This window comes from Callospermophilus lateralis, chromosome 4, assembly GCF_048772815.1.
Source record: "Callospermophilus lateralis isolate mCalLat2 chromosome 4, mCalLat2.hap1, whole genome shotgun sequence".
NCBI lineage: Eukaryota > Metazoa > Chordata > Mammalia > Rodentia > Sciuridae > Callospermophilus > Callospermophilus lateralis.
The window spans coordinates 104,906,058-104,924,422 of NC_135308.1; the positions used below are offsets into that span (position 1 = coordinate 104,906,058).

Consider the following 18,365-nt stretch of genomic DNA (forward strand, 5'->3'; position numbering starts at 1 on the left):
CTCAAAAGCAACCTTAGAGGCCCTCAAAGTAATGGAAAACTTCCTTTACAGTACTTAAAGAAAACTTACAATTCTATACCCAACTCACCTAAAAGCAATAATGTCAAAACCCTTCTCAGACCAAGATTGAGTTTGCTACTGATATTCTTGTTCTAAGCCAAGTACGAAGTATGCCCTTTGAGAAGAAAAGAAACATATAAGAAAGGAATAAAATGCAAGAAGCAAAACTAATTTGAGTATAGATAAAAATGTTGCATTGTGGATATGTTTTGAATTAGAGAATCCTAAGTCCCAAATAGTTGTTCATGTACTTCTTTCTGATGTCTCTTTAAGAAATCATTTTTACCTTCCTCCATCATAGTTTCAACAAATAGAAGTTCATTAGTCCATCTATGTAAAAAAGGAAAAATTTACAATTTATGAATGAAAAATTGAGGAATATTCAACCCAATGTATGGGATACCCAAAGGAAGAGAAAGATCATGTCCCTTAGATGTGTACTCCCTCTGGTAATAGCATACTTTTACAAACTAAAAGTTTACAAGATGAATGGCAGTAGGCCTCTATGACACAGGCTTTTCTATTTGAACCATTCTAAGGAGGATACGGCATGATTTCTATGATATCAAAAAAAATCAATTACTGGGGAAGGATATAAAGGAGATTTACTTTTCATTATATACTCTTCATTTTAAATTTTATAATGTGCACTTATACTGTTTATTCAAAATATTAATGATGTCTTCATTTATTTTAGAAAAAAATTAAAAATGTATAAAGTGATTTTATTCAGTTTGCTTAGAATAAAAAATAACAAGGAGATATGAATTCTAGGAATTCAAAGACCTAATACAAATTATAAAAAGGTGATATAGTGAGAAAATTATCAATATTTTTAACGAAAAAGTAATTTTTTTTTTTTTGCCAAATTTTCAAATGTTTCCACTTGTCCTCTTTCCTTGGAGACCTTCTCTAACAGTTTGAAAAATGTTTTTTTCCCTTACACAGCTCCGTGATGTGTCCTCATTTTCAGTGTTAATTAGATAAACCTTACATTAAAGAGTCTGAAAAATTTCCCCATCATAGTTGTTATCCATTATACATGACTGATACATAGAAAGGGTGAGTAAGATTTTTTTCTAATTAACCTGAAGAACCTGGAAGAATGACTTTGAGATTTAACCCTGAGAACTTCTAACTACTTTTTAAAAATTTCTATAAAACATTAATTTTAAAAGATTTGCATTGGAACTAAAATATCACAACACATTTTGTGGTGGATATTTCTGATTTCTTTTTTTACTGTTTTATTGGTGCATAATAATTATACATAATAATGGTATTCAACATATTCACGCATGAAGATAGCATAATTTAATGAATTTCTTTTCCCAGTATTTCCCTTTGTCCTCCCCTTGGTGGTCCCCCAACACCCCTCATCTCCATCCTCTATCCTACTGTTCTCCTTTCTATTTTTGTAAGATACTTTTCCCCATTTTTTCTCTGTAGCTTTCATACATAAAAGAAAACATATGACCCTTGATTTTCTGAGTCTGCCTTATCTCACTTAACATGATTTCTTTCCAGTTCCATCTGCTTTCCTACAAATGACATAATTTCATTCTTCTTTATGGCTGAAAGAAATTCCATTGTATCCATATCTGCATGTTCTCTATCCACTCATTTGTTGACAGACACCTTAGCTGGTTTTATTATTTGACTACTGTGTTGCCACAAACATGGATAAACTATGTATCCTTATAGGACATTGACTTTAATTCTGTAGGATAGACACTGGGGAGAGCATAGCTGGGTCATATGGTGGTCTCATTCCTAAACTTTTGAGTAATCTCCATACTGATTTCCAAAGTGGCTCTACTCATTGATATTCCCAGCAGATTAGGACACAGCAAGGTAGGAAAACTACTGATAGATGTCATTGATAAACATAAATGTAAAACTTTTTAACAAAATATTAGCAAATCAAAATCAAAAACACATTACAAAAATAATACACTATGATCAAGTTGGTTTCATTTAATGGAAGCAAATATAGTTCAATATATGCAAATCAATAAATGCTATGTATCACATAAATAGAACAAGAACAAAAATCACATGATAATTTTCAATACATGTAGAAAAGATGTTGGGAAAAAATTCACACCCATTCATGATAAAAATACTGGAAAAAATAGGGATGGAAGAAACTTACCTCAACTTCATAAAGGTTACATATATGATAAACCCAAAGTCAAGATCATACTGAATGGGGAAAAATCAAAGCATTCACTCTAAAATCAGGAACAAGACAAGGATGTCCACTCTCACCTCTCCTATTCAATATAGTACTTGAAATTTCAGTCAGAGCAAATAGGCAAAAGAAGGAATTACATGGAAAACAAACAGAGAAAGAAGTCTAATTATCAATGTTTATAGATAACATGTCCTATACTTAGAAAATTCCAAAAGCTCCATAGGAAGACTTCTAGCAAAGTTAGCTTGACACAAAATCAACATCCCAAAACTAGTAGCTTTTCTATACACCAATAATGAAATAATGAAGGTTTTGACAAAATAAATCAGGGAAATAATTCCACTTCCAAAACCTAAAAAAAAAAGAAAAAATAAGAATATATCTAATCAAATATGTGAAAGATCTCTACAATGAAAATTACAGAACACTTAAAAAAACCAAAGGAAAGACCTCCTTTGTTCATGGATGGGGAGATCAATATTGTTAAAATAAACACATTACCAAAAATAATATACAGATTCAGTGCAATCCCCATCAAAATACCAATGACATTCTTTACAGATCTAGAAAAGTGTTTAAAAATTAATATGGAAAAAGACCAGCATAGGCCAAGCAATCCTTAGTAAAACAGCAATTTTTAAGTCAATGTGAAGGATGTACATTTCTGAATTAAATATTTTAAACCTTAAAGTGTACTAAAATTGTACTTAGAGCTGGTTATAAATAAATCAAGAACACTACAATCATTTGTAAGAATAACAATTCTAATTTTTATAACTCAAGGATAGCCCAAATTCTCAAAAGTTCTATATTTAAAATTTAACTAAGAATTTATAATATAGTTATATTCAATATCATTTATCAAGGACTTACAAAGCCCAACACATCATACTGTCTGCCTCGCTTACTTCATTTAATCTCCAAAACACTCCCATATGGTTGATATTAATATCCTCTTCACCTTTATACATGTGAAAATTAAGGTGAAAAAAATGAGTACCATGAAAAGATGAAACAGGTATTGAGCAATAAGCTAAAATCAGGTTGCTGTCTCTGACTTCAACTTTTATGTTCCTGACCAGTATGTTAAATGCTTCAGGGAACACCAGAGTTTGGCATAATATTAAATAATTTAAGTCTAATTTAAAAGAATTTAAGGATCACCAAATACAGAGAAGATAAGTACTAATATGCAGGGTAAGGTCAAAAAGCCCTTGGTAATACTCCCTTTTATATATATCATTTTCTTTATCCACTCATCTATTGAAGGGCACGTAGACTGGTTCCATAGCTCAGCTATTGTGAACTGTGCTGGTATAAACATTGATGTGGTTGATTTTAGATATTTTAATATAGACTGAGGAATGAAATAACTGGGCCATATTGTGGTTCCATGCCTAATTTTTTGAGAAATTCCGATACTATTATCCAGAGTAGTTGCACTAATTTGCAGTACCACCAAAAATGTATGAGTGTCCCTTTCCCCCACATTCTCATTAATACCTTTTATTATTTGCATTCCTGATAATTTCTATTCTGATTGGGGTGAGATAAAAATCTCAATGTAGTTTTGATTTGCATTTCCCTTGTATTACTCAGCCATCAGAGAGAATGAAATTATGGCATTTGCCAGTAAATGGAGGGAACTGAAGACTATATTATTAAGCGAAATAAGCCAAACCCAGAAAGTCAAAGGTGAAATGTTTTCTCAGATATGCTTAAGTTAGTCCAAAATAAGGGAAAAAAGAAAAGAAAAGCAGGATTGAGGTGCAGAATTCCATCAAAATAGAAGAAAGAAGGGACTTAAGGGGGAGGGGGGACAGAACAATCAAAGAACAGTGGAATGAATCTGACCTAACTTTCCCATGTAATATATGAATACAAAACACTAACTGTCACCATTATGTATATCCCCAAGGCACCAATTGAAAAAAAAAAAAAAACAACTGTAAATAAATAACAGAAAGATCAGTAGTACAGAGGGAAAGGAACAGGGGGAGGGAAGAAGGGAAGACAAGGGGAAGTACTAGGAATTGAATTAGAGCAAATTATATTCCATGCCTTTATAATTAAGTCAAGTGAATCTTTATGTTATGTATAACTAAAAAGAGCCAGTACAAAAAAGCACTTTTTAAAAAACCCTTTAGTGTCAAAAAAAATGTCTGAGATAATCAACTTGAAAAGAGTAGAAGCTGGGCTGGGGTTGTGGCCCAGTGGTAGAGTACTTGCCTGGCATGTATGAGGCACTGGGTTCCATTCTCAGCACCACATAAAAATAAATTAAAAAAATAAAGGTATTGTGTTCATCTATAACCAAAAAATTTTAAAACAGAGTGAGTGAAAGAGTGAAAGCTTATGCTTTCAGAGGTTCCAGTCCATGTTCAATTGATTCTATTGCTTTGGGGCCTTTGATGAAGCAGCATATCATGGCAGTGGGCACATGGTAGAGTAAAATTGCTCACCATGATGGTTCAACAATGAAAAAGAGGGGCCCAGGGACCCAACATCTACTTGTAGGGCTCACCCCTAATGCCTAAACATCTTTCTACCAGGCCCACATCTTAAAGGTTTCACTACCTCCCAGTGAGTCGTGCCATGGACTGGGGACCAAGTCTTCCATAGAAAGGCCTTTGGGAGAAATTCTTGATCCAAACTGACACTTGCCAACATTTTTGTGTGTGTGTGTGCAGTGCTAGGGATTGAACCCAGGGCCTTGGGCATGTTAGGCAAACACTCTATCAACTGAGCTATATCCCTAGCCCCTGACAAAGCAAGGAAGTAGAACCCTTGTACAATGCTGATGTAAATATAAAATGGTATGAAAAAAAGCATAGCAGTCCCTTAAAATATTAAACACAGAATTATATATGACCCAGAAATTGCACTTATGAGTATATAACTGACAAAAAGTAAAAGCAGGGACACAGACATTTGTACTTCCATGTTCACAGTGGCATTGTTCATAATATCTAAATATAAAACCCAAGTGCCCATCAAGGTATGAATAGATAAACGAAGTGTGGTATATATGAGAATATCATTCAGCATTAAAAAGAAAGTAAATCTTAATGTGTGGTGCAACTTGGAGAACATCAAAGACATTGTACTAAGTAAAATAAGCCAGTCACAAAAGGTCAAATAATATATAATACTTCCTATAGCCAGAAGTATACATAAAGTATAAGGGTGGTTGCCAGAGTTGACAGATGTATGAAGTAAGGAATTAAGTGTTTAATGGGTACAGAGTTTCAACTGGAGAATGCAGAAAGGTTCTAGAGATGAAAGGTGGTGATGGTAACACAATAATGTGAATGTAGTTAATACTGCTAAATCATATGTTGTAAAATGGTTTAAATGGTAAATTCTGTATTATTATATCAATGGTTAAAAACAAAAAAAATTACATCAATGAATTAGTTTTCTTAAAAAAATAAAATTTTGAAAATTCAAAGACAGCTACAAGGTAAAAAGGCAAATAAAAGACTGGAAGAAACTTTAAAAAATAAAAATAAAAAAGCCTTTAGTTAGAGTGTTTTTGTTTCCTGTAATTTTTTCCATCCCTAATGTTAAGAGGATCTTTGGGATCTAAACCTATAATTCATACAAAATTGATTCATACACATACATCCATCAAATGTCATTTAATCATTTTATCATTAGAGTCCAATTTTAAAATTGGGTTGGTCTCAGAAAGTATGAATACAGGTTTCTTCCTAGGCAGATTAACAGATACCCCTGTCAAAAGCTACCAAATAAACTGATCTATCTCTTTCTGTGAGAAATTTAGATCCAGACAAGTGACTTTAACAGACAGTGAAGGGCCAGAATCAGAGGTTTCTCCATCCTGAATTTTCTTTACTGTAATAAGGTTTGTTTAATGTTTTTTTAAATATATATGAAGTTTGTGTTGGTTAAGCAAGAACAGAAATAAATTTAAAATAATACTTTAAAAAGATATTCCTATTGGTTAAGCAGGGTTACTGAAGTTTTTCTTTCATTTTTAAATTATATTTATCATGTTATCTCAAATACTTTATTCAAATTCTACTGTTCTCCCATGAAAAAGGAATAGAATTTAACTGAGTCATTTTAGTGACAATAAAAGGTATTCTGTATCAGAAATGTTTTGAGAATTTTGTCTTACTTCTGAATTTGTTTTTGTTTTCCCATGTAAATTCTCCTATGTAAATTAATGCAACTTTTGAAAAATACGTATTACTAGGAATGGAACCACTATATGACCCAGCTACACTACTCCTCAGAATTTATCCTAATGAGTTAAGTAAGCATACTATTAAAAAATAACTACATGTCTTAAAGAAAGCTATATATGATGCAATTAAATCAATATGTACATTCCATGATGAAAAATGTGCAGTTCAATTATATCAGGAACCATAATAGTTTGCTATTAATGAATATTAACTATATATGTCACTAGCAAAAATTCATATTTTAAGTAAAAAGAGATTTTAACTACTTCTAAAATATATATATATTATACATATATACACACACACAACTTGTAATATACACACAAACACATATACATACACACACACAATATTTTTAAATCAACCTGAGTCAATCCATTTGGAGTTATTTTTGAAGCAAAGCAACGCATTTATATGCCTCATCCTTCGTTTTTCTATTTTGCAACTACATTTATTAAGATACAAAAGCATTTAGGAAACAACTTAAATTTATGTTAACAATTCAATAAAAATTATTAAAATTATTTGACCTGTGGCTAAGAAACTCATTGTTTTATATTCAAGGGAAAAAAGAAGCCATTTGTCACCAAAATGTGTGATCTCTTCTTTGATATTTCAGAATTTTTTTGTGGGGGGGGCTTTACCCTTTAATACCAATTTCTTCCTGGTTATAATCATTTTATTTTTATTTATGTGAGTGGTTGTTTATAGGGAACTGTCAACTCTTTTAGTATTATGCCTTAAATTATTTCTGAAAGATTCACTTTTAGCATAAAACAACTTTGCATATTAATAAGATCATCAGAAACATGTTTGCTGAGATTTAGCAACTGTGTAATAAATATGGAATGGCAGTGATAGAGTTGTTAAATTTCAGCACATAGATTTCTAATGCATTTTACTGAGTAATCCAGGAAATAGTCACCCTACTAAATCCAAGTTAAATACCTGATGGAATATTAGGATGTTTAATTAAATATAAAGTTATGTGGGTGATTTTGTACAGTGGTTGAGAAAGAAGTCCATGAAATATTAATTCCATTCACCATAAAGCACACACTTATCTCTTGTGAAGTTAGTAAGTTAATTCAACTATTTCTGCTATATATATATATGGCCAAAATAAACTAAATAAATAAGGGGAGAGAATGCAGAGGAGACATTTTTTACTAAAATAACAAGAATTGGTAAATGTCATAAACATTAAGATAGTTAAAGAAAAAAAAAACAGGGAAATCCTGTTATTTCATCCCCAGTGATTCTATTACAAAGGTGCAAATGGTTGGCCACTGAGACTACAAATTAATCTCCTTTATAGCTTATCAGACAGCATTCCTGCAGACCAAAGTAGGCCCTTCCTACACTTGCAAATTTTGACAATCTTTTCTTACTTTGTGAGGAAAAATTGCCACAGTTTTCACTGTTAAAGACAACAGAATTATCCTATAGTTGAAAATTTGGGCATAATAAAAATCACAGACCTGATAGAGGATGACAGGATGATGAATTTATAGATGAACAGCATGGCATAGGATAAAATGGAAGATGAAAAAAGAGAGCAGTAAGACACTGGACTAGGAACAAGTTCCAGATTAGAGATATAGGATCCATAATGCAACACCTTATGTAAGTTGCCTTACCTCTCTGTGCCATATTTCCTCAACTGCTATATAAGAACAGAACCATATGACCCCGAAGATTCTTTAAACTAACCTTCAAGGAAGTCCAGCAAATATGGGAGCTACTGCACCATTTTTTAATCCTCATCACTTAGTTATTCATTCATTTGCACCTTTATTTATTCACAAGTATTTACTGAACACTGCTAAGGTATGAGCCTTACACTGTGCCTCAAGGATACAAAAGTGAACAGTGAGCACCTTGTACACTCTCAAATTCAATGCCTAGAAATGGAAATAAGATGAGGAGCTGGAGAGACACTATAGTGAAGGTGGGTGAATATGTAGTATGAAGGGCATTATCTATCATGTGTAAAAATGCAATGGTGAACATCAAAAGAGTTTTTTTCCTTCCACATGGGGTAATATGATCAAATTTTTGTTCTGATATTCTGTGGGAATTGGAAGGAGAGAGACAAATCTGAGATCCCTGAACTGCTGTAGTAGTGAAAAAAAATTTTTAAATTACTGTGAACCCAATATTTTTATATATAAATGGAAATCATAGCTACGTTGGAAGAGAGTGGAGAAGAGTAAGGTGAAATATGGAGGGCACAAACACTGAGAAGTTAAGTAATTTACCCAAGGTCACAAAACAAGTAAACAGTAGAATTAGATTTTGAGCCCACATCTGTTCTTCTCAAAGCCCTGGGCTGCTACAGACAGCTACTTAGAGTCAATCTGGGGATTGTATTCACATAAAGTTCAATTATAATTAAACAGAGAGAGCTGAATATTCTGGTGGGTTATTTTTACACCCGTCTTAAATATTACATTGCTAAAATTAATTTTACACCATTCCAGATTTTTACAATTTCATCAAATGATTTATTTTCTAGTGGGAGAATTATACTGTAGGATTGGGCATGGCTATTACTCATCCAAGATTTTCAAGACAGCCTTTATTCAAAATTCCACACCATTTTCCTCACACCATTAAAAGGAACTAACAAAGCCAGTAGGTCATTATCCAGACTCTATATTAGAGTGGTACAATTTTGAGAATGTACTCAGAAAACTTGGTTTGCTAAGTGTAAATATACAGAAGTTCAAAGTGTACTTTGATATGTGTGGGTATGGTATATTGGTAGAAATTCTGGGATAGAAATATTGGAAGGGAATTGCATTAGAGGTATCTAATTTTGGTTTATTAAAGTCTATAATTAATTATAAAAATCTGAATTTTAACATGTTAGCAAACTCTATAGTGATTCACATGCATAATAAGTTTGGGGAACTCTTAATTTAGGAAATGATACCCTTAAACACGGTACTACACATTAAAGGTAGTCACCAGGCATTTTCATATTGGGGATGAGAAATTAATCACCGAAGTTTGAAAATGTCACTTAGAGGTACTTGGAGAGAGAGATGATCTAGTGATATAAGACCTTTTGTGATTTACTTTTGTGCATAGGGGCAGTATCTCTTCCATAGAATTTTCACTTCCCAAGTAGATCGGAACGTTTTCTGTCTCATATTTCAGTCAGTTTGTGTTTTTATTAAATCAGATGACTGCAGGTAGAATAGAGGCAGAGCATGTGCTACATCTATTGCTGTAAGATTTATGAAAAGCAATATGACATGATAACTGTCAATCACCAGTGGTGGCAGATTTCTTTTAGGGAGACTAATAAGATTCTCTGAATTCATCTGCTACTTGAACTACTTAACCAATGGCAACCAAAATATAACTGGCACAATTTTAATTAGGAGCTAATACTCACATTTTTAAAGTCTCACATTTTAAAATCTGATGAAGCATGTTACTTTGTTCTCATAAGCTAATGATAGACTATATATTATTTTAAAAATAATTTTTAAAGTTTCTAATATTGGTTTCTATGAGAAAGAGTGAGTTCAGAATGCCTTCCTTGAATGAGGAATAATTAGGGAAAAGAACACTCTAAATATTTCCTAAATAAACAAAAATTAAAGATACTGAATGGGCCAGATAAAAAATTTATTAAAAATTTTCAAATGTAGACGTAGAAGGCAGAGTGCCCTAGAAACAGATTTGACCATAAGCTTGATCTCTATGCTTTAAGGAAAAAACCCATAGATTCAGTAAAAATGAGCTCACAGTGAGTAATAAGAATTATGAAGCCATGAAATCTCGAGCAATCCCACACATCCTTCTGAAAAAGTTCAATATGCGTCTAGTTAAAATAGCTGCAAAACCTCCTTAGCGTGACTTTGGGGAATCGCCCAGTGAATATGCATCATTGAAACTTCCCACCTCTTTCCTCCTAGCACTTCCTTATTAATAGCTCCATGCTTTGAGAGCCCACTTGAAACCTGAAACATTATTTTCTTCATGGATTACTTTATGCTTTAGTGTAAAAATTCATTTTCTAGAAGATGAAATGATATTCTTACCCGTTTCACAGCTGGACCCAGTGAAGCCTTGTGGGCAGGCACACACATTAGCAGCAATACAGGCTCCTCCATTTCTACAGCCATCTTTGCAAAATGCTAAAATAATTTAGATACATGAATAAAGAATGTAAGTCAGGTACATGATTTTAGCATGTTAGAAGTATTTCAATAATCTCGAAGTCCAACTTCTTTCATTTTCTTAGAGGTGTGGATGTCAAATTACATAAGCTATTATAATTTCTGATATTTTTAATATTATAATACTAATATTTTCCATCCATGTAAGAAATTTCAACACAATTTGTAAAACTACTATTTCCAATGTGAAAGATATTTATAAAACAAAATAGTGAAACTCCTTTTAACAAAACAGTAACTTACACAATAAGAAGTACATTAAAATTCAGATTCAATCTCATTGTAACAATTCCATTTGAAAATAAGCCTAAAAAATGGCAGCTCTCCTAGATACTGAGACAGGGAAATAGGAGGGGATTTGGATCTCATAGGGCTGTGACCATTCTAAACATCAACCAAAGTGCCAGAATATTAGGCAGATACCCCATCCTTTGAAAAGTTCTAATCCAGTCCTGGTGGCTTAGAATTTCTCAATAGTAAGAAGAATTCATTATAGTGATCTTTGGGGAGAGTCTGACATTTCTCAGGTAAGGATAGGTCAGAATATAGGATTAAGGGCAAAGACATTGTAAAGACTGACGTATTAAAATGAGTTTGAGAATAAAGGGAAACTTTTTTCTGGGAGTAGGAAAAGGAGCTAAGATCTGAATCCCCGTATGGGTCATCTTTGGGGATGTGTTGCCTTCAAAGAAGTTCAGGGAAAAAAAAAAAGAGAGAGAGAAAAAAACAGGAAAACAAGACAGGTAGGAAAAATAACAACAAAAAAGTGATTAAAAATCAAGATGGGAGAGACTGAGTTCCCCTCAAAGCTTCTGTTTCCACTTAAGTTTATACTTTTGGCTCTTTAAGACTCAGAGGCTACTTTCTCAGATTGACAGTATCTTATAAATGAACTAGATCAGGTTGTTTCAGGAACTGAGGCTAAAGTTTTATCTAGTTTTTTAGCATATGCTTCTTCTAGTTAGCTAGGATATGGTTTCTTAGGGTAATGGAATGTAGAAATCTGAAATTCTGGTGCTAAGTTAAAGGAATGAACACAAAGAAGCCATGTGCCTCTGTTGGTCTTCAATCCTAAATCTGTCTCCATTCTGGGGGGAAAAATACCTGGCTCATCAAGGATTCACAAATGGATTTAAAATATAAACCTCATAAATAAGAAAATAATACATCTGCTAGACCATGTGCACATTTTCTTTGAAGTAATTAAGGTCACATCCTATTGATGAAGCACAGAACTCAATGATTCAGATTCTACATCTAAACTACTTATAGCTCAGCTTTTCTCCATTTCCAACAGAGATATAGGAACTTGGGAGCCTTTATTCAAGCAATTTTTTAGGAGAATATTGAGATTGTCTAAAGTTCTCCTTCCTTCAAATATAGGAATTATATCTGCATCTGCTTATAATATCAAGAGTTCTTTATGTTATAAACTTTACTCTTCATATCAAAAAGACATCAGAATCAGTAGGAAGTAAGAGAAAGAAGATTTGGGGCTCACAGATGAAATCTTAATCCTCAACAAACTCTCAGAAGATCCAAATTTTGAAGCAAGCCCTCTGGGATAAGTTAGATCCTGTATAGTTTTTCTAAGCAAATCCTAGTGGTTTTTGGACCCCAAAGGGGGTAGACCTTCTTTGAATGATTGACACTAAAGATTTCCACAGAATTTTATAAACCCAGGGTAATGTTTTGGAGCACTGACATCTGGCTCCAATTTCTTGCACACCAGGCCTTAAGACCTATGCTTATGAGCCACCACATTAATATTATTCCTTGGTCTTTCCTACCTCCAGAGAGGAAGACTATGAACCACACACAAGGCCCTCGGTTATTGTGTAAGGCATCCAGAACATTGACGGTAAGGGAGAGGGGAAGGGAAAGATGCTGTATTACACAAAATGGAAGAGGATCTGGCATTCAACCCTTTTACCTTTGCATGTGGTGCCATTCCCTGTATATCCAGGCTTGCAAACACAGTTGTGTCCTCCTACAGTGTTGAAGCATAAAGCATTTTCATCACAGTTGTGCTGATTTGTGACACACTCATCATGTTCTGAAATGAGGAATAAAATGTTGTTACCCAAAGATATATTTTCAAAGATACTATATTTTAAACTGTACCTACATTTTGTATATATAATGAGAATTCGTCTAACCACAGACATATACAAATTACAAACTAATAAAAAAGACCTCAGATTTTGAAGTAGTACTCTGAGTGTACACATCATTTACATTTCCACAAACATTAAATACAAAAGGATTTGGAGAACAGGCCCACCAACAGTAGAACAGAAGGAGACTGGGACAAGGATGGGGATTAATTCTCAGAAGTATATTCCAAAGTCAGCTGTGTATACTCTTTGTTGGTTAATATTTGGGGAGTAATTATAGTAAAATAACTCTGCCACCTAACTGTTCCCTGAGATAGGGAAGAATATGAAATTGTATTACTCCATGAGTCATGACTGCAGTACAATGGAGTTGTACTTCTGGGAGTTAGGTGCCTATTGTTAACACCTCCATCCACACTTGGAGGCATGAAGATACTTATGCAAACTGTTGGGGGAATATTTGACCTCCTTATTAAATTTCTTCCCTCTTCTGCAAACAAAGTATCACATATCTATTATTGGCTTTTATAATATGTATAAATACATATTTATTGGCTTTTATAATATGTATAAATACAAACTTTAAAAGAAACAACCAATATAGTGTATCCTTTGATTGCTTATAACTTGATACTTTCAAAAGCACTGAATCATGTGATCTTTCCAACACCCCATTAAAAGAGGCCGAACCAGTATCTATCATCATTTGAAAGAGGAGTCAGTGGTAGTTCAAGTTCATGTATCCTGTATCCTGCCCAAGTTCACAGGAATATTAGGTAACTTCAGAATTCTAGCATTAATCAAAAAGGTAAATGTTAAAAATAATTATAGTGAATATTGAAAGGAAAACAGACCTAACATCAGAGTCAAGATGAACAGAAAATGAAGTATGTTAAGTAAATACACACGTTATCCAGATAACATCTTTGCACAACACTACTTATTAGTCTTTCACAGAAATATTATTTAGACCTAAAATTAAAAATGTATTTTATTAATTTACATTGATTGAGCCATATGATATAAATTATGAGAGCAAAAAGTAATGCTTGATTTTCATTCTATAACTCTATTACTTGTGCCATTATACTGATAATGACCTGTAACTTTGAAAAAACTGCCTTTGGCACAACCAACTGAGATTAGACTAGAATTATTCACTACAACTAATAAAGCAGAATATCTTATGTTTCATTTTTTTAAAAATTAAAGATTAACATTTCATTATGATATTTTATGTCTCCTGCTATAAGGGCTCACAGTTATGATACCTTTAATCACAGCACTATAATAAAATTCTTAGAGACCATTCCCAAAAATCCATCAGAAGAGAGAGTTCAAACACTGAGATTATAGAATTGCATGAATGAATACCTTATTTTCCAAATTCCTCACTGAATTCCTCAAAATTGTATAAAATTACACCCCTAATAGTATAAGAAAACTTCCTGGTTTTTAATAATTTCATGCTTACTATTGGTAGTTTAGGGGGAAAATACATAGATCACACATGGGCTTCTTCATTGGAATTACACTTGAATGGCCATGACATTGCAGGGGAACCAGAATGGTCAGCCCACCTTCCTTTGGATTCTGTGGCCTGATGTAAAATAAATCTACATTCTGAAGTTTGCACCTGGTGCCAATTTTCTTCCCAGTGGAATTCAAAGTGCCACATCTAATCTATAAATCTCTATATGAACAACCATATCCCTGTAAGAATAGCTGTTGAACGATCAGATGCTGCTTTCATCCCTGTCTTAGCTGTGTTCTTAATCAGGCTATACTCACTGGGCACAGGAAGGGGCTAAAAAGATTTGGTTTAGTACCCAGGATGATAATGTTCAATAAATGTTGAATAACTACACAACCTAAGTCCTGGTTTCCTCTGTTGTGTTTTACTGTCTTGGCAGTGCTCCCAGGCAGTTCAAGGTATAGACAGTTTTCAGGTTCTGACATACACCTATGTCTTTACACATATTGCTCCTTTTGTCTGAAATGTTCTCTTCCTCAGGTTCTTCTGGAAAACTCTGACCATCTTCAATGATTACACAAAAATTTCATGTCATTTATGAAAATACCTACGTCTCCTCCTCCTGCAAATTAGGAGATACTATGTTTTCCCTAGTAAAATATTCCAGGTTATGCTAATGTATTTTAATTATCTACTTCTCACTGTTCTTCCATCTCGACCCCTCCTGCAATGCCTGCCCTGGAATTGTGAATTTTTTGATAAGAATTTTGATTTTTTGTGTTCCATTTCAGTATTCAAAGAATAAATCTTAAATAAATGATTGAATATATTTTATCTGTTTCTACAGAACTGATGATTTAACCCAGCTCTTTACCACTGAGCTCATCCCCAACCCTTTTTATTTTTTATTTTAAAACAGGGTCTTACTATGTTTCCAAAGTTGGCCTTAAACTTGCAATCTCCTGACTTAGCCTCCTGAGTAGCTGGGATTACAAGTATAACAGCAAACCCATCTTGAAATTAAATGATTGAATGAATAAGTGCAAAAATAAATAAATAAAAAATAAAAAATAAGTTCAGTAAGATAGGAGCTACTTCTGCCATCATCCAAGTCAATACAAATTTGTTCAATTGTAGGCTAGGTGACAAATGGGAGCAATTTTTAAAAATCTGATCTATTTTTACACTCATTTACTATGTTAGTTTTTATTTGATTTGGGATATTTCAGGTAACAAGAACATATATTAAAAACAGAAAATATTAATTTCTTTATATCATCACTTAATTTTCATACTATTAAGTTAGCAATAGTTGTACTTGTAATCATCAATGAAATAAACTGAGACCCTAGGAAAAGTCTAAAAATTTCTATACTCTCACAGAAAAATAAACTTTGACAGTCCTTTCCCAAACAGAATGCAAGTGAAGCAATAAGCAACTATTTCATAGAGTCATCATTAAAAATGAGACTCCATATTGTTTTGGTCAAATGTTAATTTATGACTCCCTGAGGATTACATTATCAACCCACCAGTCCACCTCTTGATTTTGAAACTTCCTCTAATAGATTCAAAGTATAATAAACAAAATTAAGGAAGAAAATTTTAATATAAAATTATAATCATTATTATTTTCCAGTGTTCAAAAAAAGCAAGTCAGGATGTAATAGTGAGTGGATTCCATGTTTTATTTCATATATACTGAAAAGCAGATATGCAGCTATGATGGTTAGAATATCCAATCCATATGCTTCAATGCTATTTCCACATTCTCAGTAAAGATTTCATTATTCATGTGAAGTGGTAATCCAAGTGACAGCTGAAATTGCAATGAAATACATCTATAACTCTTCTGCATTACAAATAATAGAACATGTTTATTTTAATAAAAATTTAATTATTCACTAAATCTATGAATTGGACATTTAAATAAAATGAGAAAAAATAAACTCAAGCAGAGGAAATTTGGGTGTCAGTCAATATAGTATAATATATATAATATCATAGAAGTAATCTTATAGAAGTACCTGGAAATGATTCGTTCTGTATACCATAACTTATTTTGTCTCTCATTCTCTACACAAAACATAAAACTGATTTCACACCAGTGACAAGGTTCAATATAGTAAAATTCCTCCATAGGAAAAATAACAATATTCAACCCAAAAGGCAGTGTAGAAATGCCGCAGTCTGGCTGGGCACAATTCAGGAGCCACTTGTCAAAAGAAACTAACTTTATTTTTAGAACCACACAAGATAAACAAAACAGCTCCTCAGGAAAAAACCCTCAGAGCCCAACTGCCACCACCGGCTTCCCACACGCCACACACCCCAACAACCTCTTCCTCCCACAATCCTCCTGCTCTTGAGGCCGATTGGCTGGGTCGCATGGGCGGAGCCAAAAAAGTCCCCCAATGAGCAGCTCCGTGGTCTGAAAGGGCAGGGAAACAGCCCAATGAGCATCACCGCAGAGGAGCCAATCAGCTAGATGTTGCTGGGGCCGCTGTGAGCCAATCATCAGCTGGCAGTCTGAAAGTTTGCTGGGGCCCCTTCAGCTCATCAGCTGGCAGTCTGAAAGTTTGCAGACACACACACACAAAATTCAAAAAGTAGTAATAATATATGTATATGGATTCCTCCAAATGCAGATGGTACATATAACACTAATAGTTTGTTTTCATTGATTTACTCCTAATTGGGGATGTCAATGTACCCCGTATATTTTAAAACTCCATACCCCAAAATGTCACCAGACATGTAATAATTCATAGCTGGACTTAAGCTAAGCTTTACCTTTAGTATTCACATTGAGCTGCTTATCTTTAGGCAAAACAGACACTAAAATTTACATAGTTTTCTTGCTCATGATTTCAACAGATATATAGTACAATAGCACATGTTCTATTTGAGAATTTCAGCATGATATAAAATGAAAATACTGCAAAAATAGGTGTGAAAAACTCTTCTTGAGATAGATCTACATTTAAATTTATTAAATACACTCCCCCCCCCAAAGTCTATTGTATATTAGGGTCTTCTTAGGATGAAAAGATGATTATAAAGAAAGCCACCTTCAAAAATCTTACAGTTTAGCTTGGTAATTAGGACAGAAACAAATGCCTTTAATACATGGTCTTCATTATGTGAATCATGTAAAAGTGCAAACTCTGTTTACAGAGGGTTGCAAGAGATCAAGGGATAAAGAAGTCATTTCTGGTTGGGTCAGGTGGGAATCCAGGAATAACTTCTTGTAGAATAGAATATTTGATCCTGATATTTTTTTTACTACGTTGTGAGAGGAGGCACAAATTTCAAACTGAATGACTATTCATGTGCTTTGTTTCTTTTGTTTTTGGAATAGTAAGCCCCTTATAAGTTTGAATGAACCTGAATGATTTATCATAATTGTAACCGTGTTTTATTGCTTACTATATAACACATAGTTTGCAACAAACATTATCTCATTTAGTCTTCATGATAATTAGAAAACATTATTTCACAGAAAACTAAATTTGGTTTGTAAGGTTAATTTGCTGAAGATCATGGAACCAATAAGTGAGAATTGTGAATCATAATAATTGACTTTTAAAGACATATTACTGATCACTTAGCAATAGTTGCCCAATGTATTTAATGCAATATTTCCCCCAGTCAATTTCTTTTTCTAATATTATTTGTAAATTTACCCATAGGTCTTTAATGTTTCCCCATTTTAATGTCTTTTTGTTGTATGTAGTCTTATGTTGCTTCATAATTAGAAAATCATCATTTCATTATTGCATTTTCTCCCATAATTTAAATGTGTGCAATAAAAATCCTTAGAATAATAGAATTTATAGGGCAAAGAACTGAGGTAACTTTCTCTTCATACTAAAATCTTCATTTTCACAAGATTAAGACAAGCTTTTAAAAAGGAAGATACCAAGTATGGTAAAGTAAGAATCCCTGCAAAACAAAGTGACCAAAGAGTTTAATACAGCAGCATTAATTCCCCCAACTTGAAAAATCTCTTGAAGCTCAACATTAGAACAGTTAAGCAAAGGGATAGCTTTAATGTCTGAGAGCCCTTTCCTCTGACCCAGTGACATCCATAGTCCTAGTAACACT

General features: G+C 33.2%; 1 protein-coding gene across 2 annotated transcripts in view; it reads right to left on the bottom strand.

Annotated features, from left to right (window-relative positions):
- The window catches only part of Nell2 (neural EGFL like 2), a 366,697-nt gene that overhangs the window by 85,962 nt on the left and 262,370 nt on the right, over positions 1–18,365 (bottom strand). For both annotated transcript variants that reach the window (XM_076852784.1, XM_076852783.1), the window contains exons 14-15: positions 12,601–12,723; positions 10,530–10,625 (exon numbers count right to left, since the gene is read on the bottom strand). In XM_076852784.1, the coding sequence (XP_076708899.1) occupies positions 10,530–10,625; positions 12,601–12,723 (219 nt within the window). The remainder of the gene's footprint in view (positions 1–10,529; positions 10,626–12,600; positions 12,724–18,365) is intronic.